The sequence below is a fragment of the Rhinopithecus roxellana genome, chromosome 19 (assembly GCF_007565055.1).
Source record: "Rhinopithecus roxellana isolate Shanxi Qingling chromosome 19, ASM756505v1, whole genome shotgun sequence".
Taxonomy (NCBI): Eukaryota; Metazoa; Chordata; class Mammalia; order Primates; family Cercopithecidae; genus Rhinopithecus; species Rhinopithecus roxellana.
In genome coordinates, this window is record NC_044567.1 from 3,385,219 (window position 1) to 3,411,886 (window position 26,668).

At 55.6% G+C, this 26,668-nt stretch overlaps 1 protein-coding gene across 1 annotated transcript; it reads left to right on the top strand.

The window, feature by feature from the left end:
- Positions 1 to 10,238: 10,238 nt before the first annotated feature.
- On the top strand, positions 10,239 to 26,400 carry STAC2 (SH3 and cysteine rich domain 2). Its single transcript, XM_010379321.2, has 11 exons — positions 10,239 to 10,786; positions 18,274 to 18,580; positions 19,252 to 19,349; positions 19,525 to 19,615; positions 21,704 to 21,816; positions 21,910 to 21,982; positions 22,072 to 22,142; positions 22,602 to 22,699; positions 23,376 to 23,427; positions 23,802 to 23,939; positions 24,527 to 26,400. Exons 1-11 carry the CDS (start codon positions 10,334 to 10,336, stop codon positions 24,629 to 24,631), a joined length of 1,599 nt encoding a protein of 532 aa, XP_010377623.2. The 5' UTR covers positions 10,239 to 10,333; the 3' UTR covers positions 24,632 to 26,400.
- The last annotated feature ends 268 nt before the right edge of the window (positions 26,401 to 26,668 follow it).

Consider the following 26,668-nt stretch of genomic DNA (forward strand, 5'->3'; position numbering starts at 1 on the left):
CTTATCTTCGCAACCTCGAAGTTTGCCTGATACTGAGTAAATTCCCAGTAACAATGTCTTAAGTGGGATCAGGGTGTTTTTGAGATGTCCCAGGACACACTGAACTCCAGGTACATTTGACCACTTCCCCATCTCCAGAGGAGCCCAGGAATGGGAGCCCCACTCCCCTCAGCTTGAAATGGATGAGGTCTGCCCCACCTTCAGACCAGCACCTTCCTGGGGACCTGGGGGATCCAGCCCTTACCTGAGCAGGCTGCTAAGGGGCCCAGGGTATAGATCCCCAGGACTGGGCCATAAGTGGTCTGGCTGGTTGTGCCAAAACAGCATCTTGGAGAGGGAGCAGGGCCGGCTGTGAAACAGCTCAGTATGGGATTGGGCGGCACACACTGGACCCCCCACCTGGGGCCTCCACCTTTATACACAGAAGCACACCCACAAATGGTGGGGTGGGGCCTGGGCCTCTTATTGGCTGAGCACCCAGGGCTCTCACACACTCCAGACCTGTGGGGGCAACCCAGGTTGGGGGGAATCAAGATCTGGATCCTGAGGGCTCCCCAGCAATCATTAACTTGAAGGGGAGGGTACAGCAAAACAAAGTCAGAAGGATGGATGTCCAGTCCTCTACTGGTCCCCAAGAGGCCAAGGGGCAATGAGGGGCACCCTCAGGCCTCAAGACTGGCCCCAGATCCATAAGCTACACAGAGTCCTGGAGACCCCTGGGATAAGCCCCTCCCCTGACCCCACGGGAGAAGCCTGTCCACTCGAGGGGACAGGACAGGCAGACACACAGCCTACAGGGACCTGCAAAAGGGCCTCTGATGCCCACTGCCCTCCCTCCCTCCTCTACCTGACAACACACACACAAACACACACACACGCACACACACACGTGCACTGGTGGCAGGACACCAGTCCTTTAGCTGGGGGCTACCTAGCTAGGGGACTGGAGTTTACAGAACACAGCCCAGCTTGTTGTGGAAGCACTCCAGGGGCGGCGCTTCCAGGAGAGGGAGGTGTGCCCAGGAGGGCTCCCCGTTAGGGCAACGCAGGAGCTCCAGTGGGCTGGTCCTGTTGCTCCTTCCTTGCCCTGGGGCTTGGAGCAGGCCGTGTTTATGGACAAATACAGCCAGCCTGGGGGCAGGCCTCTTTCCCCACACTGGCCACCTGTTGTCACTGTACACAGACAGTTCCAGTCCCCTGCCCACCTCCTGCTACTGTGGTATAAACAGAACTAGGGCAGAGAGCAGAGATGGGGTACAAAAATGTGGCTGACTCATGGGACTCTAGCTACCCAGGCTCCCAGATACTGGGGGGCCTGCCTAGGGGGCAGCAGAGCCAAACAGACGCCCTGTCCCCTGCTCTGCCACCTGCATCTCCAGGCACCTGGTGCTTGGTCCCACGGGCTTTCTCCCCCCAGGAGACTGGATGGAATCCAAGTGGGGAGGTTGGGGGAGCAAGGGGCGATGGAGGCATTCCTGCCACTGGGGCCAAAGAAGCAGCCGGAGGCCCTGAGGTCCTGAGGTCCCCTCCATACATTATCCCCAAGGCTGTGGGGACCTACCCCACGCCCCGAGGTGGATTCCAGGCTGGGAGGCACCCTCAAGCCCTTGGGGAGGGCAGAGCAGGATCCCAGGAAGAGGGGGAGAGAAGTGTAGGAGGGGTCCCTGTGTGGCTTGGTGCTGGCCTAGGGGGAGTCGTGCCTGTCTGAGCAGGGTGGGGCCTTTTTCTACTCCAACCAAAACATTCTGTTTTGTTTCCTATTCCCAGGCAACATTCCAACCTGGAGAGCTGGAGAGTGAAGTTTGCCCCTCCCTCAAAGAAAGGACAGGCTGGGAGAGGAAGCTGTCTATTCGTTCATTCCTTCAACAAACCCTTCTTGAGTGCCTACTGTATGCCAGGCTGTCTCTCAGGATACCTGGGTGGATAGAATCCTGCCCTATCCAGAGCTGAGACACCCCACGCTCCCCGCATGCAGGTGATCAAAAGGGCTGGGCCCTGAGTTCTAGGCAAAATTATGATGAAAGGAGTAGATTGGAGCACGTAGGATGTTTTTCACTTACAGGACACACACACACACACACACACAGCTAACAATACCATATGGCAATCATTGTGCGGTCTCTGCATCTGTGTACACAAATGTCTCCACCCCAGAAGTGAGGTTAAGGGGTCCCTAGTCCCAGTTAAATGTCCCTGGCACCTCCGGGTACACAGTTTACAGGGCACCATCTGCCCTGAATAGCGCTCTCTGGAGTTAGACTGTGAGTAGGGCTGGCTTAAACCCTCAGTCTTTTCTACCTGAAGTCCTCTCTAGCACCACCCTAAGTCTCTCCTGACGAAGACTCTCTGCTCACATTTCAGACTTGCTGCCTGCTTCTTAGCCCTTCCCACAGCCCCTCCAGCTGAGGCTCACATTCTCCCTGTCTGTCTCTGGGCTTTGCAATGCTCTACCAAGGTCCTTCATGGTAATTATCCAACGTGCAGTGAAGGTATGTGTACTTTGTCTAATGTCTTTTTTCCCACCAGAGTGAAAGCTCCCAGAGGGAAGGGACTAAGAAATGTACACTAGTGTTGCAGTTAAGAGCACGTTTCTTTTCTCTTCTTCCTCTTCTTCTTTTTTTCTTCTCCTTCTCTTCTCCTCCTCCTTTTTTTTTTTTTTTTTTTTTTTTTTTTTTTTTTGAGACGGAGTCTCACTCTTTCACCCAGGCTGGAGTACAGTGACGTGATTTCAGCTCACTGCAACCTCCACTTCCCGAGTTCAAATGATTCTCCTTCCTCAGCCTCCCGAGTAGCTAGGATTACAGGCACGTGCCACCACTCCAGGCTAATTTTTTATATTTTTAGTGGAGATGGGATTTCACCATATTGGCCAGGCTGGTCTCGAACTCCTGACCTCGTGATCCACCAGCCTTGGCCTCCCAAAGTGCTAGGATTACAGATGTGAGCCACTGCACCCAGCCCTACAAAGTTTTTTTGTACAGATGGGGTCTCACTATGTTGCCCAGTCTAGTCTCAAACTCCTTGTCTCAAGTGATCTTCCTACTTCGGCCTCCCAAAGTGCTACAGGCATAAGCCCCCATGCCCAGCCTTTAAAAACAAATATTGGGCCAGGGAAGGTGACTCTTCCTGTCTGTTTTCATTGTGAAGCCTTTAATCACCAGAAGGATACTAGGAGTCCACTACTTGGTCCTCTGTGTCTAGTATGCTGCCCTCAGGAGCCAGGGAGACTTCCCTAGGACACAGGAATGACCCAATTACTCCTCTTTGGAGAACACTCCATGGCCACCTGTTACCTTCAGTGCCATCCTCAAGCTGGGCTGTGGCGTCCCTGGGTAACTATGGGTCATATTCCAGGCTATCCATGGCACACAATGGTTAGTGCTAAAAATCGTATTTTTGGTAGGAAAACTAACACAGATATTCTTGGAGTCAAATGCAAGGCTTGCACCAATGTTTAAAATAGAGCCATGTCTTTAAATCCCTCTCAAGCTTGGAGTGAACCACTTTGCCTGCTACCCCCTCCCCGCCCCGCCCCCCATGGTATCTCTGAATTGCTCTGCAAGGCTCCAGTGAATGTGTTTGAGAAGCCCCTTTGTGCAGAGAAAATCAGCTTCCTGATCCAGCATTCAAGGCCATTTGTTCCCTTTTTCCTGCCTTTGGCACTCACCACCTCTCTCTCTCTGGGCTTTCCAGTAGCTCCGGAACCGGCTGTTCCGTTTCACACCTCCATGCCTTTGCCTAGGCTGTTCCCTCTGCCTAGGATATTCTGGTCCCCTCTGTCTTCCAGTCCACTGGATGGCCCCCGTTAGCTCAGCTTGATGTGGCCTTCTGTGTTACCCCTCTCTGGGTCAGAATCTACAGAAGGGCCTCGAATGCAGGTACTAGGTGCCCCCGGTGCCCAGGACCATTCCATGCACTTGGTAGGACCTCATGGTTTAGATGTTGTCCAATGCAGACACTTGAAGGCCTGGCCTGAACCCCTGGGCTGCCCTGGTGCTGCTTTCTGTGCAGTCTGCAGGGGGCAGTGTGGGCCCAGGCCAGCCACAGGTCACCAGGCTGCTTCAGCTGGGTCTAGACTCCCCTGCCACAGGATCTCTCCCCGGGCGTTAACCCCAAGGGAGGAGTTAAAGGCAAGCTCATCCTCTCTGCCTTGAAGTCTCCTGGGCATCACCACACTCAAGCTTGTCCCACACAGTAAGGCATGGGCACCCTCACCGCTAACACCCCATCCAGCTGCGACCAGACCTCATCCTCCCTCCTTTCCATACGCTCTCGGCCACAGCCCTTCCCCAGCCTGCTCAGGGCCTCCTCTCCAGCAAAAGATCCTCCCTGAAGAATTCAGAGGTCCACAGTGCTCATCTCTCCAAAATTCTAACCCTCAACCATTCCCTCCTCCGCAGGGCTCCACCCCTTTTCTTACCCCAAAGTAATGCTCTTGCTGTTACCTTGGTAACAGATGCTTTGTGGGTGGGTAGGGGGACTAGACTAGAGGACAAGAGCAGTGGCTTCAGGACACTATTGGAAGCACAGGGGTGGGGGCTCAGTGTAGACAAACTGGCACAGGGCTGGGGAGGGGCAGCCAAGGGCTAGGACGCCCCACCCCTACCCCACCATGGCTGCTGTCAGCCCCGTGTCCCCAGCCTCAGGAAGAAAAGAAACAGAACAGAAGAGGACGTGATCCTGGAGAGAGGGGTTTTCTTCATTGAGGAAAAGGAAACAGCTATAACCTCATTATCCCCTCCCATAAGAACAGCTCTCCCAGAGATCCTGGCTTTGTGGTGGGGAGAGGGGGCGGCAGGAGGGAGGGCGTGAGGGATTGCATAGACAGAGCCCATGTTGTTCCCTCCAGGAGTCCTGGGGCACAGAGCGCGGGAACAACTCACCCAGGGCCCGTTAGGGACAGTGCCACGGGCAGTGGGAGGGTGGCTCCATGCCAGTGTCCCAAGCTCCAGGGACTGGAGACAGGAGGGGGTGTGGAGGGGGGCCTTCTGCAGCCCCTGGGGACCTGGCTGTCCCAGATGCCACAGCCGGGAAGTATGTCAGGCACTTGCGTAAGAGCCTCTGTATTTCCATAAAATCATAATTACCGCTGCCTGCCGTGAGCCTTAGCTCATTAGAGTGGTATCTGCCTCTCGGGCCCCCAGGTGGGCTGGTGGGGGGAGGTAGGGGACACTGGGGCAAGACCAGGCCTCTCACTGTGATCTCTGCCTCCCTGGCCCTGCTGGACTTGGACCCCCTTCCCTTCCCCAGCTGGGAGACAGGAACCCAGACTCAGCTCCCAACCACATTGGGCGCCTCCACACTAGGCATCCTGATTCTAAAGCTGCAAGGAAAGGCCAGTCACTCATGTTTTCCGTCCTGGGTGACCCATGAGGCACAGGCCACAAATGCAAAGGGCTTGGACTGGAGGTGTTGATGCAAGGATCATCACCATGGGAGGAGAAGCAATTCCTCACATCAGAGAATCTCAGCCACTCAGAGAGGAGGGTCCCTGGGGGTAATATAGGCCAGTGGCTCTTAATCTTTTGGGGATCTCAGATGCCCTGAAGAGCAGCTGAAAGCTCAACTCTCCCCAGAAAATGTTTATTATCCTCCGTAATTTTACACAGCTTCAAGGGGTTCATGAACTCCCTGAAGCTCACTCGCAAGTCCAAGGTTAAAAATCCCCAATAATAATATCACTATTAACAATAATTAGTAGTAATTAATAGTAACTAATAATCACATAAGAATTAACAGCCTAGGCCGGGCGCGGTGGCTCAAGCCTGTAATCCCAGCACTTTGGGAGGCCGAGGCGGGCGGATCACGAGGTCAGGAGATCGAGACCATCCTGGCTAACAAGGTGACACCCCGTCTCTACTAAAAAATACAAAAAACTAGCCGGGCGAGGTGGCGGGTGCCTGTAGTCCCAGCTACTCGGGAGGCTGAGGCAGGAGAATGGCGTAAACCCGGGAGGCGGAGCTTGCCGTGAGCTGAGATCCAGCCACTGCACTCCAGCCTGGGCGACAGAGCAAGACTCCGTCTCAAAAAAAAAAAAAGAGTTAACAGGCTGAGTTCAGTGGAACATGCCTGTAGATCCAGTTACTTGGGAGGCTGAGGTGGGAGGATCACTTGAGCCAGGGAGGTGGAGGCTGCAGTGAGCCATGATTGCGCTACTGTACTCCAGCCTGGGCAGCAGTGTAAGACCTTTTCTCAGAATAAATAAATGAATAAAATAACATCCATTTACTGTGCACTTATTCTGTCCATCTCTTTATTTTTTTATTTTTTATTTTTTGAGATTGAATTTCACTCTCGTTGCCCAGGCTGGAACACAGTGGCGCAATCTCGGCTCACTGCAACCTCCACCTCCCAGGTTCAAGCAATTCTCCTGCCTCAGCCTCTCGAGAAGCTGGGATTACAGGCGCCCGCCACCCCATCTGGCTAATTTTTGTATTTTTAGTAGAGATGGGGTTTTGCCATGTTGGCCAGGCTGGTCTCGAACTCCTGACCTCAGGTGATCCACCCGCCTTGGCCTCCTAAAGTGCTGGGATTACAGGCATGAGCCACCGCGCCCAACCTGTCTATCTCTTTACGTATATTAACTCATTTAATCCTCAAGAGTGCTAAGAGATACACCATTATTGCCCTCATTTTAATCCAACTCCTCATTTCAAAGTAATCTAACCAATTCTGCCAGTCTGACAAGTGCCTTTAGAGATAGCTCTCTGCCCAAGGTCACAAAACAGGAAGCAAAAGGCAGAGCTGGGCTGAGGACTGGTCTCTTTTCATGTGCTAGACATTGTGCTGCATGCAGATTTGAAGTCATCCCTGTCCCAGGGCTCCCAAGAGTCCGCTGCCCACTTTCCCAACAAGAGGCACCCCAGTAGTTCTATCGCCACTTCTGAGAGAGCCCTCCCAGAGTGTGGCTGCCATTCATCCCCCGGCAGCACCTGGCCCTCATTCTGCCTGCCCCTCATTTCTGCCCTCCAAATCTGAGATGGGGCAATGCTCCTTCCTTCCCAGGAAAGGCTGCTTCTGCCTGGTCTCTGATCCACTGCAGTGGGAGTTGTCAGTACTAAGAGCAATGACTCAGACTTAGTTCAGGAGAGGCCGCTCTGAAACACAAAGGCAGCAGGCCAGGAAGGCCATCCAAAGGTCATGGCGTCCAGCCCCCTGCCTCCGCCATGCTCGCCCCACCTCAGGCTTCTGATGTCCAGACTAGATGGGCCCCGCAGTCCTCCAACTGCCCTGGCTTCCTCGGTTGCCAGCACTACAGGTTCCCCTGGGAATTCTTCTCTGTATCTAGTTAACATCTCTTTGTCCAGGAATCACCACTTCTAGGTTGGTTCCCCCACAGAATACCAGGCTCCAAATGGCCAAGGAGAGTGAGAGAAGGAAGCAGTTTTCTTCTGTCTGCCTCAGAGAAAGCACGGGAAGGGACAAATTTCCCAGAAGAAAAGAGGGAAAGAAAAATAATGGACTTTCCTTGACTAGACGTGATGACATGTGCCTGCCTGTAATCCCAGGACTTTATCGGGGAGGCCAAGGCAGGAAGATGGCTTGAGGTCAGGAGTTCAAAATGAGGCTGGGCCAACAAAGTGAGACCCCATCTCTACCTAAATAAAAACTTTTTTTTTTTAAATAAAACTTTCCTGTCTTGTCTTCCTGTCTTGTCTGGGCTAAGTGCCACTCTGTACTATCATCTCATTCATTCTAGCAGTGGGGTAGGCACAACCACTGTTTTTCAGATGAAGAAACCAAGGCTGTAGGCCAGACGTGGTGGCTCACGCCTGTAATCCCAGCACTTTGGGAGGGCAAGGCAGGTGGATCACCTGAGGTCAGGAGTTCCAGACCAGCCTGGCCAACATGGTGAAACCTGTCTCTACTAAAAATATAAAAAATTAGCGGGGCATAGTGGTGGGTGCCTGTAGTCCCACCTACTCGGGAGACTGAGGCATGAGAATCGCTTGAACAAGGAGGCAGAGGTTGCAGTGAGCCGAGGTCCTGCCAGTGCACTCCAGCCTGGGCAACAAAAGTTAGACTCCATCTCAAAACAAACAAACAAACAACAAAAAAAAAAAAACAAGGCTCTAAAAGATTGCGTTATCTGCCCAAGGTCACACACTTAATTAGTGACCATAGCGGTACTGGACGCTAAGGAACCCAAAGCCCCTGCTCTTTGGGAGATCTCCAAACTCAGAAGAAGGCCCTCAGGATAAGTGGAGGGCCTGATGTCCCTGTCTCAGTGCTGCAAGTATCCCAACGTCTGAGCTGCCCAGGGAAGGGTGGCGGGACTGGCCTGGGCTAGGCAGGAGGGAGAAGGACAGTCCAGTGGGGGATGGGAGAAGGTTGACCATGAACAGGCCTTCGGGGAGACTGATTTGATGGCGCTCAGGCTCCATCCCACCTTCCTCAGGAAATCTCAAAGTCAGAGCCCCTACAACCATGAACCCTCACTGTGCCCTTGTCCTACTTCTGCCACTGGCAAATAAATCTCTATTCCTGGACACGGTAACCTGAGTAGGGCTCCAGTGGTGAGGTCATGCTTGGGAGGGTAGAGATGCTATGAATGGCTGTGTGCGTGGTGTGGGGGCAGGGGTGGAGGGGAGCTGTTCACCCCACCCCTCGACTTCCAGGCTAACATAAGGGCCCCCTTCAGCACCCCAGGCCCACCATGTGGCACCCCCCACCCACAATCTTACCACCCACAGCAGAGGAGAAGGGAGACTTAAACCCAGAAGTCTCTCCACCCACACCAGGGAAAGGTTCTCTCAGCCACCCGTGCATCTCCCTTTTCTTGGGCAGACCAGGAGAAGCCAGATCTGCTGGTCAGAGCCAGAAGGGGCAGAAGAAAAGGGGGCTGGAGATGAAGGAGGGGGACCTGGGAAAATGGGTCCCACATAACCAACATGCATTAGAAGAGGTATCTTGGTCAGGTGTGGTGGTTCACACCTGTAATCCCAGCACTTTGGGAGGCTGAGGCAGGAGGATCACTTGAGCCTAGGAGTTTAAGACTAGCCTGGGTAACATAGTGAGACTCCATCTCTAGAAAAAAATGTAAAATTAGCAGGGTGTAGTGGCATGTGCTTGTGGTCCCAGCTACTTGGGAGGGTTGAGCCCAGGAGGTCCAGGCTACGGTGAGGTGTGATCAAGCCACTGCACTACAGCCTGGGCGATAGAGCAAGATCTTGTCTCAAAAAAAAAAAAAAAAAAAAAAGGGAGAAGGAGGAGAAGAAGAAATATTGAAATATCTTGAATGGGTGCAGTGGCTCATGCCTGTAATCCCAACACGTTGGGAGGTCAAAGTGGGAAGATCACTTGAGCCCGGGAGTTGGAGATCATCCTGTGTAACATAGCAAGACTCTGTCTCTACCAAAAAATTTAAAAATTAGCCAGGCATGGTGGCGTACGCCTGTGGTCCCAGAAACTAAAGAGGCTGAGGTGGGAGGATTGCTTGAGCCTAGGAGTTTGAGACTGCAGTGAGTTATGATTACACCACTGCACTCCAGCCTGGGTAAAAGAGTGAGACCCTGTCTCTAAATAAAAAATTAAAAAAAAAAAGAAGGTTATTGTCAGACCAGGTGGAGAAAGGGGCATCTTAGAGGGTGAGGACCTCTTCCCCCACCTCTCCGTATTATCCCCTGATCTAACTCCAGTTGTGGTAGGATCTTTAGGAGGGGAACGTGTCTTAGAGAAGTTTGGGGACTTTGGGTGTGAGGACTGAGGCCCCATCTCTGCTGAAGTTCAGACACCAAGACTGGAAGGAGATAGAGCCATCCTGCTTTCCATCACAAGGAGGAATTGTCCGGCCTGGCCTTTGACACATACACCATAGTCCAGGTGTGTATATTTGGAGAGAGCCTTTTCAGGGTATAGAGGCATCCAATTAATGGCACGGATGGGTCCCTATTCTTTCTTCACCAACCTCTAGCATCTATCAATCTTCGCTCTCAGGAAGTCCTAACTTCGATCTCACTCTCAGCTATCTTGCTGCGGCTCCAACCTATTTATAATCCCTGCAACCCATCCAGACGCTACTATGATCTCCCCAAGCTTCCCTCAATCTGGTCACGCCCCTCCATCCCGGGTTTTTCAGTGTGAGACTCCCTCCTCTGCTTCTTTCCCCGCCAAGCCCCGCCCCATCGTGTCGAGCCCCCCAAGACTCCGCCTAGCTCGCCCTCCTGGCCACCGCTGCAGCCAATAGCTGAGAGCCTGATTTGCAGGGCGGCGCGGGGGAGCGGCGGAGGGCAGGGGGCGGGACCAGGCGACCTCCTAAATCAAAGTTGGGCGGCGAGGACTGGGCGGAGGGGCCGCCGGGTGCCGGGCTGGGGCCGGCGGGGGAGGGGAGGGGATGGGGGGCGGGCGCAGAGGACGGCGGTACCGGCCGGACACGGACAGCTCCTTGGCTCCCTCCCTCAGCTCATCCCCGCCGCCCCACTTCCCTCCTCCCCGCGCTGCGAGCAGCATCCTCTGCAGACCCTCGGTCCTCGCGCCTGGAGTCGTCCGGCTCCTGCGGCTCGGCGTGGTCGCCTCGCCTCGCCCGCCACCCCGGCAACTTTCTCCTCCTGCGCCCGCGGGTTGGGGGCTGCAGTGCCCGAGGATAACTGGGGGCAGCCTTTGGAGAAGGGCTTCGGAGTCCCGGAAACGCCCGCCATCCGCAGCCTGCCCGCGGCGGGCCTGCCGTCGGATCTTGGCACCCTCTCCTCCCCGAACCATGACCGAGATGAGCGAGAAGGAGAACGAACCGGATGACGCGGCCACTCACAGTCCCCCAGGGACCGTCTCCGCACTCCAGGAAACCAAGGTAACTTGGGGGGCGCGAGGCCTGTCCCCGCCCCGTGCGCCCCGGACCCGGGCGCCCTCTTCCTGGCGGGGTCCTCCTGTGGGCCCGGGCGTCCTAGGGTCGCGGTCGCGAGGCCCGCGTGACCACTGAGGCTCTGCGCCGCTCCCGGGGGGAGGAGTGGGTTGGCGACGAAGGGCCACGAAGACTCCCCAATCACACCAGCACCGCACGCCCGCGCGCGCCATCGCGACCTTCCGGGGAGGCGACCACTGGTCTTCGTTGGAGAGATGGGCGCAGCGAGGCCGGAGGGCGCGCGTGGAGCGGTGCGGGCGGGGTACGCGCCCGGCTGTGCGTGCGAGGCGCACCCTCCAGCGGCCGCCGGGTCCCAGTCGCGGGCTCAGTCCGCGCCTCTGTCCTCGCTGGTGTCTCTGAATTTGTCTCTACAACCTGCGTGTCTGTGTCTTGCTGTCTCTGTGTGCGTCTCTCCCCGTCTCTCCCGGCGTCTCCTGGTGTTTACGCGTCTCAGCGTGTCCCTCCCTGCCCCTCCGCAGTCCTGCATTCCCCGCTCCTAGCCCGGTTGGGCTCGGGGAAGCGAGGCCGCGACCGGGGGTGCGCAGCTGCGGAGTCCGCGCGGGGGCCTGCGGCAGCTCCGGCCGTCGGTCACGGGCAGGGACGGGGGCCTGCGGTTGTGGCTCCAGACCAGAAAGACAGGCAGCCCCACTCCCCACCACGGGAGCGGGACCAGGGGAGGGGAACGGATAGAAGCAAAAAGAGAAGTAACTGTAATTAATGAATGTCATCATTAACCCTAATTATGGATGATTGTTACTCCTGCGGGAGTCACCCTGAATAAATTACTCCCCGCGAAGGCGGGCGGAGCCCAGACTCCTGGCGCTGAAAGTGGGGGGGGGGAGGCCGCCGCTCACACTCAGCACTCCCCCCAACTCTAATCCGTCTGCTCCCTTCCCAAGTTCTAGGTGCTGGCGACTGGCCCGCGAGAAGTTCGGTTTCTGCGGGAGTAACCTGAGCGGGTCTGGGGATGGGGCAGAAAAGGCTGTGCCAAGGGCGCGCCCTGCCCCCTCCCAGACTTCAGGCCAAGACCTCCTCCTTCCCCCTTTCCCCGGTATTTTGTTCCCATCCTGCTCCTGTTCTCCAGAGGCGAAAGGGGACAGTGAGGACCAGAAATGATGGGAGCCTGGGCTCTGGAGGCATGGCTCGCTCTCTGGGCTTCTTCCCACTGTCCCCCTTCCTCCTTCTTCCATCTTGACCATCCGGCAGGAGCTGAGGTTAATTCAAGGTCAAGGTCATCCAGGGAGTGACCGGGAGGAGGAGGCCATAGGGTCAGGGTGGACTCTGGCAGAGGCACCCCAGGAAGCCCCCATCCTACACCAGGGGACCCAGCGGGTCTCCACCTTCAAGTCTTCACATGCACACCTGACCCTCTCTTGCCCCATTCTAAAAATGAGACTTTGGTCTGTCAGGCCACAGCTGACTCCCCTTTAGAGAGCCAAGTCTCAGTCTCTCCTGGGAAAGGACTAAGATGTTTGGGTGGGAGGATATTGCTTGGAATATTTGTGACAACTTCTGTCAAGCAGAGGGTCTGGGAGCTGAACCTCCCCTAAGTCCAATGCCCCTGACCTCGGTTGCCCTCTAGTCACCCTGGGAAGACATACACAGTCCCCCTGCTTGCCTCCAGGGCACTGGGGGTCTTCCCAGGCCCTACCCTGTTTCCCACACGGAGGCCTGTCCTCTCCAGCCCCCTCTGTGGGAGCTCTGGAAGGTGGGCAGGAGTGCAGGGTAGTGCTGCCTCAGTACTCCAGGAAGCTGCCTGCTCAGCTGTGTGGGGAGGGGAGGTCAAAGCCTGCAGATCGGCACCTCTCGGTCTTCCCAGGTCAGGACCCTCCAATGTTGTCACCTCTGGGTCTGAGCTTGGAATCCAAGGACCAGGGGAGGGGAGGGGTTACACCTCTGATCGGGCCCCTCTGTGCCAGGCCAGCTGGAGCCCTGGCCCTCCGCCCCTCCCCTATACATCACACTTGTGAAGGATTCTTCACTAACACAGACTGGGCTGTGGGTCGGGTTGGGGGTATTTAGCAGGGCAGAGGTGGGCAGAGAGAGAACTAAGGACCCCTGCTAGCCTTCTTCCGTCCCGCACCTCAGCCTGGCCCAAAGAAGCTCCTGTCTCCAGACTGTGTGGGTGGAGGAGATGGAAGACAGTGCGGCTGGGTGCTGCCCACCCAGCTCAGTGTGAGGCAGGTACAACAGAGGGGGCCAGTGCCCATTAGGCAGCGATGCCAACATTCCAGGCTTATTCATCAGTGTTGTTGCCCTCTGGGAATTGCTGGCCAGCCTCCTGCTTGCCCCCAGGCTGAATCAGCCCTGCACCCAAGCCACTCAACAACCCTCCTAGTGAGTCCTCCTCCTCTCTTGGTCTCCATCCCTTCTTACCACATAGGGCCTGCCCATCACCCTTTGTTGCCACCCCTGGGAGGACCACCCCATGCCATCTCTGCTCTGAGTCAGCTTGCACCACGTCCGCCACCACCCACTACCAGATGCCTCATGCCCTTTCAGGAGATGCTGTGGGGAACTGAGGAAATAAGGGGCCGTCCAGAGTATGGGGAGGTGGGGAGGAAACAGGCAGGTCTGGCCCTGTCTCCGGGAGGGGGTTCAGAAGAACAGACTCGGTGGTCCAGGCTCCAAGCTGGACAAACTCGGGGTGAATTGGGAGGGAAGAGTGACCAGGCAGGCCCACTTGCCAAGGTACGTGTCAGCTTCTCCCCATGCCAGAGAATGGGTCCCAGGGAAGTGAGGGCACCAAAAATATAGTGGGGGGAAGAGGTGGGAAAAGGTCCTCTCCAGGAATGAGGAGGCCCAGGAGCAGGAATACTTGGCCTGGCTAAGCCAAAATGTGGTTTGGGTAGCCAAGCCAGACGTCTCTGGAGTGGGCAGGCATCAAGTCATTTGGCAGAGATGCCCCAACCCAGACCTGTAGCCACAGTCTGACATTTGCCAGCCACCCCAGGTGGCATGTCATTCCTTCCCGCTTCTCCATCGCCCCGCCCCGGGATCTGGGGCTCACAGCCAAGCCAGGGAGTCGGCCGGCAGAGTCGGGGCTGCCCTGGTACCCTGGAACATTCTGTTCCAGAGGCCTCTGGTACCCAGCAGAGGTGGCTCTTGGCACTGAGACTAGGGGGCACCAGGAAAGGATACAGCCTGAAGGGTAGGGAGACTTGGAACCTCCTCCAATGATGATTACTATGGAAACAAGGGCCTGGGGATGGGGGGAACATGATTGATGATGTCTTCAAATATTTGAAGGGCTGAAGTGTATGAGAGGGAGTAGCCCTTTCTGGAGCCAAGGGAGGAACAGGGCTGATAGGCAAAAATCCCAGGGAGGCAGCTTTCAGCTCTACATAGGGAAGCACTTTCTGGCCATTGGAGCTGCCCAAAGATGGAATGACTGTCCCAAGAGAATACTTGCTTCCCATCACAAGAGGTGACCAACTCTTGAGAGGGGATATGGCCAGGGCATCTCAGGGTGATAAGTTGGAGTCTGCTCTAGGTGGCCAGTCTTCCAGGTCTCTTCTCACCCTAAACTCTCTGATTGACCTGGTGGACAAGCCCCTGGCACAGCTGAGAGGCGAGGGTGAGGGCCCAGTGCAGCAGGATGCTCCTGGTGCTTTGGGCTCAGCAGCCGGAGCTGCCGGTTCAAGTCCTGGCTCTGCTGTTTACCAGCTGAGGACTCCTGGGTAGGTGATTTAACCCTTATGAGCCTCAGTTCCTCATCTGAAAAGTGGGACAGTAATTATCACTACCTCCAAGGGCAGCATCAGGATTAATGAGATGCTGCATATAAAGTGCTAGCTCAATTCCAGTGTTCTGACCATGACAGCCCCTCAGAGATGTAAGTTTCTGGGGATATTTGGACCTAGAGCCTTGTATTGCTTAGAGAGTGTCTAGTCTTGGCTGGGCGTGGTGGCTCATGCCTGTAATACCAGCACTTTGGGAGGCCGAGGTGGGTGGATCACAAGGTCAGGAGTTCGAGACCAGCCTGGCCAATATGGTGAAACCCCATCTCTACTAATAAAAATACAAAAAATTGGCCAGATGTGGTGACAGACGCCTGTAATCCCAGTTACTTGGGAGGCTGAGGCAGGAGAATCGCTTGAACATGGGAAGTGGAGGTTACAGTGAGCCGAGACCGCGCCACTACACTCCAGCGTAGGCAACAGAGCGAGACTCCAAGGCCGGGCATGGTGGCTCAAGCCTGTAATCCCAGCACTTTGGGAGGCCGAGACGGGCGGATCTCGAGGTCAGGAGATCGAGACCATCCTGGCTAACACGGTGAAACCCCGTCTCTACTAAAAAATACAAAAAACTAGCCGGGCGAGGTGGCGGGTGCCTGTAGTCCCAGCTACTCGGGAGGCTGAGGCAGGAGAATGGCGTGAACCCGGGAGGCGGAGCTTGTAGTGAGCTGAGATCCGGCCACTGCACTCCAGCCTGGGTGACAGAGCGAGACTCCGTCTCAAAAAAAAAAAAAAAAAAAAAAATAATAATAATAATAAATAAATAAATAAATAAATAAAGAGAGTAGTCTTCCTGGTCGGGCGCAGTGGCTCACGCCTGTAATCCCAGCACTTTGGGAGGCCAAGGTGGGCAGATCACGTGAGGTCAGGAGTTTGAGACCAGCCTGGCCAACATGGTGAAACCCCATCTCTACTAAAAATAAAAAATTAGTTGGGTGTGGGCCGGGCGCGGTGGCTCAAGCCTGTAATCCCAGCACTTTGGGAGGCCGAGACGGGTGGATCACGAGGTCAGGAGATCGAGACCATCCTGGCTAACACGGTGAAACCCCATCTCTACTAAAAAAATGCAAAAAAATTAGCCGGGCGTGGCGGCGAGCGCTTGTAGTCCCAGCTACTTGGGAGGCTGAGGCAGGAGAATGGCGTGAACCTGGGAGGCGGAGCTTGCAGTGAGCCGAGATCGCGCCACTGCACTCCAGCCTGGGCGACTGAGCGAGACTCTGTCTCAAAAAAAAAAAAAAAAAAAAAAAATCAAAATTAGTTGGGTGTGGCAGCACACACCTGTAGTCCCAACTACTGGGGAGGCTGAGGCAAGAGAATGGCTTGAACCCGGGAGGCGGAGTTTGCAGTGAGCGGAGATCATACCATTGCACTCCAGCCTGGGTGACAGAGTGAGACTCCATCCAAAAAAAAAAAAGGGTATCTAGTCTTCCCTCTTGGATGTGGGGAAACTGAGGTTCAGAGAGAAGAAGTGAGGTGATTTGCCTTCAGGTAGCAGGTTTAGTTTTGCCCCCAGCCCCAGCACATCCTCCAGCGACCCTCTGTGCTCCATGCCTGAGGTCCCTGGACAGAACAGTGGATGGTTCACCTGCCTCTAGGGGCCCATCTGAGCCCCCAGAGCCACACTCAGCCCTGGCTGGCCCAGAGCCTGAAATGGCCTGGGTTTTGTGTTCTCATTAATTGTCTCTCCAGCCTTCCACCTCTGCTTCAAGGCCCAGGCATCTGGGGCCTGGAGCTTTGCTTCTCATAGATACACAAAGAAGCCCACAGTGCTATCCAGGAAGCTGGGTTTGGAAGGCATTGAGCACTTCAGTGTGCCAGACACCCCAGGGCTTTGGCCTCCCAGCTGGCACACCAGAGCCTGCCTTGTGCCCAAACATCCCCTCTGCTTCCCCCTCTGTCTTGCTGCCTGCTGGCCTCCCGGAGGCTAGAGGGGCCACCACTTCCATCCCCTTGGCAGGGTGGCCAGGCAGGCAGCCATGGCACATAGGCTGCCCAGCGTGCCAGCTGGGAACCCTGGCCAAGTCCCTCTGCCTGGAGCCAGGCTGCTGGCCCCTGTTTCTGTCTCTGGTAGAAAGGAGTGGGCAGGGGTAAGGCAGCCCTCAATGGGAAGGGAGACGGCCAAGGCTCTGGGTCAAGAGATTTCCAGACCTCTCTCTGGGAAGACTCAGTAGGCTGTGTTTGAGTGAGAGGTGGAAATAGCTCTGGCCTCACTGCAGAATCGACTCTGCCCTCCAGAATGTAGGGTCCACGGAGAGTCCAGCAGCTGGCTTATGGATTCACCAAAGGCCGCTGACTGAGCACCTACTATGTGCTGAGAGCCTGTGTGGGGATTTGAAGCCAGCAACTGTGCGCATCCTCAGGGGGCTCACAATCTCCTGGGGGAGTGAGAAAAATAACAAGCATCACCTGAGCGGAGGCTATGGTGGAAGTTGGGCTGGATGCAGCGGACACCAGAGGAGGGAGTGGGTCATGAGACAGAATTCCTGCAGAAGACAGTTTCCTGGAGGAGGAAGGGCCAGTGGAAGCACATTGGCAGCATAAAGAGGGTATGGACTGAGTGAGGCAGAGAAGAGGACAAACATGTCAAAAGCTCAGAGGCATAAAAACATGGATGAGTTCGAGAATCCTCATTTCTGGGCTGTAAAGGCACAGGTTGGAAGGATAGGTTTGGCCAAGTTGCAAGGAGATTCTCATGGCTGGGGCGAGAGCCTTGGACGCTGTCCTGAGGAGCCAGGAAGGGTTTTTAGCAGGGTCAGGCATCACCCTGCAACAGCTGTATGGAGGGCAGGTGGAAGCAGGGGGCTGGAGGGGAGGCTGTGGCCTTGAAGCAGGCTGGGGCATAAGGGCCTGAACTAAGGGCTGTGAGGTGATGAATCGATGGGAGGGGAGGGCTAGAGAGACGTTCTGGGGGGAGAATCAGTCCCAAGGATGAGGGTCTGGGACGACCACTCCTCACACCCCACCAGCCTGTTCAAGAACACAGGTGGATTCTACGTTGCCCAGGCTGGTCTCCAACTCCTTGGCTCAAGCGATTCCCTCCGGCCTCAGCCTCCCAGAGTGCTGAGATTATAGGCAGGAGCCACCACACAGCGCCTATTTTTTTTTTTTTTTTTCTAAACTTGAGTAAATGGTACACCCATGCAACAAAATACTTTGTAGCCATAAAAAAGAATGATGAATCTATTTATGTATGGGTATGGAATGATTTCCAAGATTTGCTGTTTATGAAAAAAAAACAAGGCACAGGAAATCTAGTATACTACCATTTCTTCAAGGAAAAATAGAACTAAATCTCTTAAACTTGTTTCTATCTAATTTCACATAAAAGTTTATATTTCTTTTGAAAAATTAGAAAACCTGGCAACACTGGGCTGGCCTTATAGACAAGCCTTAATTGGCTTGAGGAGATCTGCAGCTACTCCCTGGCCATCCAGTTTGCCACAGTCCCCACCACTCTTGATTGCCCGGCCAGAACTCTTTTCTCCGCGGAAGTCACCCACCTGGCTCTTGTGGCACCTGAGATTGCGAAGCATTGTCAGGACCTGGGGAGCCTCTCTCTTGCTGTTTCATTTCGCTCCGGCCCTTAGCCCCCATGCTGCTGCTGCTGCTGCCACCCCTACCTCCAGAGACACCCTGAGGGGAAGCCCACCATGGCCAGCTCCCTCTAGGCTCCCACTCACAGCTCCCTCTTCTTCTCAGCTCCAGCGATTCAAGCGCTCTCTCTCCCTCAAGACCATCCTCCGAAGTAAGAGTGTAGAGAACTTCTTCCTTCGCTCGGGCTCTGAGCTCAAGTGCCCCACCGAGGTGCTGCTGACACCCCCAACCCCACTGCCCCCTCCCTCCCCACCACCCACAGCCTCGGACAGGGGCCTGCCCACCCCATCCCCCTCCCCATGCCCAGTCCCACGGCCCCTGGCAGTGCTCAAACCAGTGAGGCTGCACAGCTTCCAGGAACATGTCTTCAAGCGAGCCAGCCCTTGTGAGCTGTGCCATCAGCTCATTGTCGGTAGGTGCCTGGGCACTGAGACGGCCAAGGGGAGGGGCCGGTGTGGGTGCTGGGGAGTGGGCCCATGTTGCTGCCCAATATATTATTGGGTTCTTGCTGTTCAGGGGCCCCAATACTAACTGTGCTTTTTTTTTTTTTAGACAGAGTCTTGCTCTGTCTCCCAGGCTGGAGTGCAGTGACGCGATCTTGGTTCACTGCAACCTCCACCTCCCTGGTTCAAGGGATCCTCCTGCCTCAGCCTCTGGAGTAGCTGGGACTACAGGCACAATCTACCATGCCTGGCTAATTTTAAATTCTATTTGTAGAGGTAGGGTTGTGCCATGTTGCTCAGGCTGGTCAAACCCTGGGCTCAAGCAATCCATCCGCCTCAGCCTCCCAAAGTGCTGGGATTACAGGCGTGAGCCATTGCACCCACCCCTAACTCTGCCTCTTACCTCAGGCAGAGAAAGGAGCACCCCCAGGGGTGGCGGTATACTCAGTGTCACTGCTGCATTTACTAACGACTCTGGCTTCCGTGCTCCCTCATACTCTAACTGTGTGAGGAGTAGGTGCTGGGCCTCAATGCTAGCACGAGAATGCCCAACCCTTGCTCTCCTCATGCCATAACGTGTCCCTCCTTTGCCCTTTGCCCATGGGGGTGTCCTCAATTGTTGAACCCAAATTCTTCCTAGGAAACTCCAAGCAGGGCTTGCGATGTAAGACGTGCAAAGTCAGCGTCCACCTCTGGTGCTCTGAGGAGATCTCCCACCAGCAATGCCCAGGCAAGACGGTGAGTGGGGACCCAAGCAGAGATGGCCAACTGAGTGCTGCCAGTACTGTCACATGGGGGAATGAGTCTCCCTCAGGGCTGCTCCTTCCTGTGGGGTGGGCCCTGGGCTTGGGAAGGACCAAGTTCTCCATGGGCCATGACCTCCTCAAACCCTCCGTGCCCTCTCTTGCCATAGTCCACCTCCTTCCGCCGCAACTTCAGCTCCCCTCTCCTGGTGCATGAGCCGCCACCAGCCTGTGCCACAAGCAAAAAGTCCCCACCAGCTGGTGAGTGCCGCTGTCACTGCCCTGGCTGCTGTCCCTGCTCCCACTGTGGTGTGATGAGAAATCAACATCCCTGATCATCCTGGCCAACACGGTGAAACCCCGTCTCTACTAAAAATACAAAAAATTAGCTGGGCGGGGTGGCGGGCATCTGTGGTCCCAGCTACTTGGGAGGCTGAGGCAGGAGAATTGCTTGAACCCAGCAGGTGGAGGTTGCAGTGAGCCAAGATTACGCCACTGCACTCCAGCCTGTGCTACAGAGCGAGACTCCATCTTAAAAAAGAAAGAAAGAAAGAAAGAAAGAAAGAAAGAAACATTTCTGAGATGGGTACCTGAGTCATGTTGGCACAGACAGTTCTTGGCTCTCTTACCATTTCCCTTCTCTGGATGCTCCTGTCCTGAATTTGGGGTTCATTCATTCATTCAGTCATCATTCCTTCAACAAGCACTTTATTAAGCACGTACTAAGTGCCAGGCACAGTGCTGGACTCTGAGACACAGTAGTGAAGAAGGTGGAATTTATCGTCTAGTAAAGGAGATAGGACTGAAATGGACAGTCATGCAAATCATCAATCAATCACCATCAGTATGAGTGCCTTAAGTGGGGAAGATAGGGAATAGAGCATAGAATGTGTGCTGACAGCTGGGTGTGGAGGCTCGTACCTATAATACCAGCTACTTGGGAGCCTGAGGCAGGAGGATTGCTTGAGCCCAGGAGTTGCAGTCCAGCCTAAGCAACATGGTGAGACCCTGTCTGTAAATTAAGAGAAAAGAAAAAGCTCGCTGTCTTCATCTGCAAAATCAGGGAAGACTTCCCAGAAATGTGAAGGATGAGGCACGAGGGGTTCATCCATTTAGAATCTGGAAAGACTGGTGTTGGGTAGAAGGAAGCCTGAGAAAGGAAGGACAGGGAATTAAAGAAAGGGCAAAGTGCAGAGTGTGGTGGCTCACACCTGTAATCCCAGCACTTTGGGAGGCCGAGGTCGGCGGATCACAATGTCAGGAGTTTGAGACCAGCCTGACCAACATGGTGAAACCTTGTCTCTACTAAAAATACAAAAATAGCTGGGCGTGGTGGCATGCACCTGTAATCCCAGCTACTCAGGAGACTGAGGCAGGAGAATCACTTGAACTCGGGAGACGGAGGCTGCAGTGAGTGGAGATGAAGCCACTGCACTCCAGCCTGGGCAATAAAGTGAGACTGTGTCTCAAAAAAAAAAAAAAAAAAAAAAAAAAAAGGAAAGAAAGAAGAAAAAGAAAAAAAGAAAGAGCAAAGTGGCTGAGGCTGAGGGAGGACGATGGAGCGGGGCTATAAAGAGACCATGGGTACAACTGGGCACGGTGGCTCAGGCCTGTAATCTCAGCACTTTGGGAGGCCAAGGAGGATGGATCACTTGAGGTCAGGAGTTCAAGGCTAGCCTGGCAAACATGGTGAAACCCCATCTCTACTAAAAATGCAAAAAAAATTAGCCGGAGGTAGTGGCAGGTGCCTGTAATCCCAGCTGAGGCAGGAGAATTGCTTGAAGCTGGGAGGCGGAGGTTGCAGTGAGCTGAGATCGTCCCATTGCACTCCAGCCTGTGCAGCAGAGTGAGACTCCATCTCAAAAAAAAAAAAAAAGAGACCATGGGTACGAGGCTTCGGGGTCCATTTTGGGATAGTCTTTTGGACTTTCTTCTAAAGGCAATTTGTGTGTTTCTACAAAAGCGTTCTGGCTGCTGTGTGGATTGGCAGGGCTGGAGTGGAAGCAGGGAGTCCAGTTGAAGGACCACAACAGTTGCCGAGAGAGTGTGGTAATGTGAATGAGACTGCTAGCAGTGGCGATGGAGACATGTGGACAGGTTGTAGGGATGCTGGGAAGGAGGACTAGGCAGTGGAGTGGCTGTAGGCAGTGAGGACAGCAAGGAGTCAAGGATGCTCCAGGTTTCTGCATGGGCACCATGGGAGGACCTGGAGCCATCTCTGGGATGAGGAAGACCTGGGAGGGACAGGTGAGGGGGCAGCTGGGGAGCTCAGCCTGGGGCATGCTGGGCCGGGACTAGAGATGCAGGGCTTCAGGGCAGAGCCAGGCCTTGAGGGTGGATGTTCCGCAGGGGCCAGTGGGAAGGTGGACCCTGTCTACGAGACCCTGCGCTATGGCACCTCCCTGGCACTGATGAACCGCTCCAGTTTCAGCAGCACCTCTGAGTCCCCGACAAGGAGCCTGGTATGGTGGGCAAAAAGGGGGGTCTTTTGTGGAGGGGTGTCTGAGCATGATGGTGGGCTCCGGGGCTGAGCTCTCTCCTCTCTCTGTCCCTAGAGTGAGCGGGATGAGCTAACCGAGGATGGGGAAGGCAGCATCCGCAGCTCTGAGGAGGGGCCTGGTGACAGTGGTGAGTGGCAGTGGGCACCAGGGGCAGGAATGGGGCACAATGGAGGGTGCTCCCTGCTGTCTCTCACCCTCTCCGTCTCCTGCCCCTAGCATCTCCAGTATTCACAGCCCCAGCAGAGAGTGAAGGGCCAGGACCAGAGGAGAAGAGTCCTGGACAGCAGGTGAGCCTGTACGGGCACTGGCCTGGAAGGCCAGGGTGGGAAGTGGGTGTAATTTCTCCTTGTCGTTGATTCATAGGAGGGCAAGAGCGTGGTGTGTGGGGATTCACTGCTTCTTTACTTGTCCTCAGGGATGGGCAATGCCAGGATGAGAGGGCATAGGAGGCAGGAGGAGTTACCCTCCCACCCCAGCCCACTGCCCATTGCACCCATTTCTGCTGTCCCAAAGGCAGGCAGCCTCAGGGTACAGCAGGCAGAAGGGGGCTCCCCTCTCCATGCCCAGCCCAGTGCCCTTTGGGGTGGGTGAGCATAGCATGTACAAGAGTCTCACTTCTCCCTGCCGTTGACCCAGGACTCACTGTGTCCCCTCACAGCCCCCAGGGTAGCACACTCAGAGTGAGTGGAGAGTGGGGGGAGTGAGGGTGCTGCTTTCCGGTCACCGACCCTGAGATTCTCCTGCAGCCCCCCAAAGCCGCCCTGCGGAAGGATGTGGGGCCCATGTACTCCTATGTCGCACTCTACAAGTTTCTGCCCCAGGAGAACAATGATCTGGCTCTGCAGTAAGTCCCCTTTGTGACCGGGCCCCGCTGGGCAGCTCTGCGCTCCCAGATCTTGGAGCACAGTGTGAGGGGGGCTTTCAGGAACCTTCTCCTTGCATGCCTGAGGCTGCTGAGCCCAAACAGGAGCTGGAGCTGCCCAGGGTCTAAGAGTGACTCATGCTAATCTCGTGTCTCCTGCCCTCTGCCTGGGCTGCCCAGAGAGTGCCTGCTGTACCTGTAGTCACTCAATGTCCTCTGAGGGCATCAATAATCCTCTCCCAGTGGGGCGCGGTGGCTCACCCCGTAATCCCAGCACTTTGGGAGGCTGAGGCTGGCAGATCACTTGAGGTGAGGAGATCAAGACCAGCCTGGCCAACATGGTGAAACCCCATCTCTACTAAAAATACAAAAATTAGCCGGGCATGGTGGCAGGTGCCTGTAATCCAGTTACTTGGGAGACTGAGGCAGGAGAATGGCTTGAACCCGGGAGGCGGAGGTTGCAGTGAGCCAAGATCGTGCCACTGCACTCCAGCCTGGGCGACAGAGTGAGACTCTATCTAAAAAAAAAAAAAAAAAAAAAAAAGATCCTCTCTCCCAGCTGAGGACTGCAGGTCCCCAGGAGGTGCCCAGGGGCTGCTAGGACGGGGAGGGGCACGACTCCCTGCTCCAAATGAGACCCTAGCTCTGTCCCCCCCAGGCCTGGAGATCGGATCATGCTGGTGGATGACTCTAACGAGGACTGGTGGAAGGTGACTTGGCAGGGTGGGGAGTGAAGGGACCCTGGTAGGCACCCCAGCAGCCCCCACCCCCAATAGGCACTGCCCCCACCTTCTCTGCAGGCCCCAAAGACAACCTCTCCTCCAACCACTGGTCCCAGCCAAAACTAGGACCAACCCTTGGGACATCCTCTCAGTTTTGACTCTCCTTGCCCCAGCCTTGTCCCTCTGCTCACCTCATGCCATTCCTGGCCCAGAAGCCACCTGGGTGGGGGCTGGAATACAGAAAGCCCCAGATCTGGAGGATGATGGCGTTGGTGCTGAGTGGGAACCGGGTCTTGAGAAAGCAGTGGTGGGCAGCAGGGGTGGGGTGTGGCGCGGGTGCTCATTGCCAACCTCATCCCCAGGGCAAGATCGGCGACCGGGTTGGCTTCTTCCCAGCTAATTTTGTGCAACGGGTGAGGCCAGGCGAGAATGTCTGGCGCTGCTGCCAACCCTTCTCCGGGAACAAGGAACAGGGTTACATGAGCCTCAAGGAGAACCAGGTGAGGGCCTGAGGCCCAGCCCAGGCCCTATGGCGGAAGGAGGGAGTAGGTGGGGGAGACAGGCTGTGGTGTGGGGGCAAATTTCTCCAGGAGGAGGCTGATCCTAGCAGCTGGGGGGAAAGTGAGTTAGAAAGAAAGGGTTGCAGGGCCTTCCTGCCAGCCCCTGTTGGGGAATTTGGGCTGGTGACCAACAGAGACAGGAGACTGAATGACATTAGAGGGGCTTGGGTTAGAGCAGGAGCACTGGATTCAGAGTCTAAAGCTCAGGTTTGAATGCTAGCTCTGGCTTTTTGTGTAATTTGAGGCAAGTCCTTTTCCCTCCCCCTGCTCTGTGATGGGGGTGAGGCAGGGCAGTACTCTCCAAGGTCAGCCCTGAAGCACTGCTTGGCACCTGCTGATGTCCTGGTCTTGCTGCTGAGGCCTCTACACTTGTGGGATCTGGTCCCATCACTCCAGCAAAGGGCTCTATCCACATCTGACACTGGTCCCATCATCGCCCAGGGTGGGTCCCCTGGGGGCCATGGGCAGGACTCAGGGCCAGGGCTGCAGGCCATGCCAGGCCTCAGCTCCATGTCTCTCTGGCTCAGATCTGTGTGGGCGTGGGCAGAAGCAAGGATGCTGACGGCTTCATCCGCGTCAGCAGTGGCAAGAAGCGGGGCCTGGTGCCAGTCGACGCCCTGACCGAGATCTGAGAGGAGCCAAGGGAACCCAGATGCCACCCTTGCCCATGCTGGAACTTGCTTCTGGCCAGGAAGGGGATCAGGCCCCTTGTCCACTCCATACCCTTCCTCCCTCTTTCTCTCTCCTAAATGCCACTTACTGTGGCTTAGGAGCCTTCTGTACTGAGGAAGATTTTATTTCTTGGGTGGGGTGCCCTGAGTGGGTTGATCCTCTGGGACTTGGCAGGGATGGGGTGGGGTGGGAGGGAATGAGGAAGCTACAGGTAGGTCCACCCAGCGCCCAGGCACCCCAGTCCACTTGCCGGGCTGAGTCCAGCCCTGAGGAAGGTTCCTGGGGAATTTCTTTGCTGCTTCTCCCAGCCTTCCCCTGCCAACACCACCTGCGCATGCCTGGCACACCCCTCTCCCCACAGAGCCTCTGCTTGGGTCTATGTGTGTGTGACCGTGCATCTGCTCCTTTGCAAGTGGGGTCTTGGGAGCAGGCCTTTTTGTGTCCTCGGCCCTCCACCCTAGGTGGGGAGGGGACCCAGGGCCATAGGAAAGTCCTGAGTCCACCTCCTGGTCTCCACCTCTGTCATTCCGTCAATTCTCAGGAAAGTTTTGCAGGAATCTCTCCCATTACTTGAAACCTGGGCCGACAGAGGAGGGGAAGGCTGAGGTCCCTGGAAGGTGTGACAAATCAAAGACTGTCCCTTCAAGTAGAAAACCCAAGAGCTGGCCAGGTGTGGTGGCTCACGCCTGTAATCCCAGCACTTTGGGAGGCTGAGGTCGGTGGATCACCCAAGGTCAGGAGTTCAAGACCAGTTTGGTCAACATGGTGAAACCCCATCTCTACTAAAGGTACAAAAATTAGCCAGGCATGATGCGGATCTGCCTGTAATCCCAGCTACTCCAGAGGCTGAGGCAAGAGAGAATCACTTGAACCCAGGAGGCGGAGGTTTCAGTGAGGCAAGATTGCGCCATTGCCCTCCAGCCTGGGCAACAGAGCGAGACTCTGGCTCAAAAAAAAAAAAGAAAGAAAGAAAGAAAAAAAGAAAAAAAGAAAAGAAAACCCAAGAGCTACCTGGACACACGAAAACCCAACTGAGAACAAAACCCTGGCCCATGCTTGGTCAAAGCAAACCCATTTCACTGTCAGGACCCCTGGTCACACAGGAACCACCCGCCAGGGAAGCCTGTGACTGTCAGTTCCCATCCCAGGCTTTGCCCGGCCGCCCCAGGAGTCCAACCCTCTGGGCTGATCTTTCTCCCGCTTCTCTCCAGGCTCTGCAGGAGACAGGGCAGGTGCTGCAGGAGCCCCTTTGCTGGCTTTATCTGCTCCCTTGTTCTGGACACAGAGCCCTGGGAAAAAGACAGGTGGAAGACAGACAAGGAAGGTGGGATGTTCTGTTTGGCCACCAGGAAATGGGGTGGGTGGGCATACACAGAGAGGACCCCTCTCTTAATACAGGCTGCTTTTCTCGGTGCCAACCTCCCTCCCCCAAGCTCAGATCCTCCTCTTATGCCCTTGATTGTGCCAGCCCATGCCACCCCCATCCTGGGCACAGTTACACCCTCCCATGCAGTAGGAGAGACACAGACCCTTCTACCCAAAGGCCCCTGCCCCACTTCTCCCCCGCAAAGCGGGGTCTCAAGCCACACTGCCCTGTTTGCTGCCATGAGGCCCCCCCAGCAATATCCCAGGGGCGGGCCCAATGCCCACTGTACATGAGGCTGCATGATGGGTCTGGGGCCTTGCTGAGCCCCCAGACACCTAATTAAATGTTTCTTGTCCCAGCCCATCTTCTCTGTGTCTCTCACCGGGACAGAGGAAGGAAAGGGGCAGGGAGGTGGGGAGTGGGGTCTGGGGATACTGAGAGGGACAAGGCTGAGGGTGGAAGGATTCCTCCATCTCTGAAAGGAGGGGTGCTGGGCAGGCGGCAGTATGGCAGGGGTCCCAGGCCTCATCCCCTTCCTCCAGCAGCCCGAGGAGGGTGGGGTCTGGGGAGAGCCGAAAGGGGACCTGAGGAAAGTGGGAGGAGGTCTGGGGACGCTGGAGGGAAACGGCTT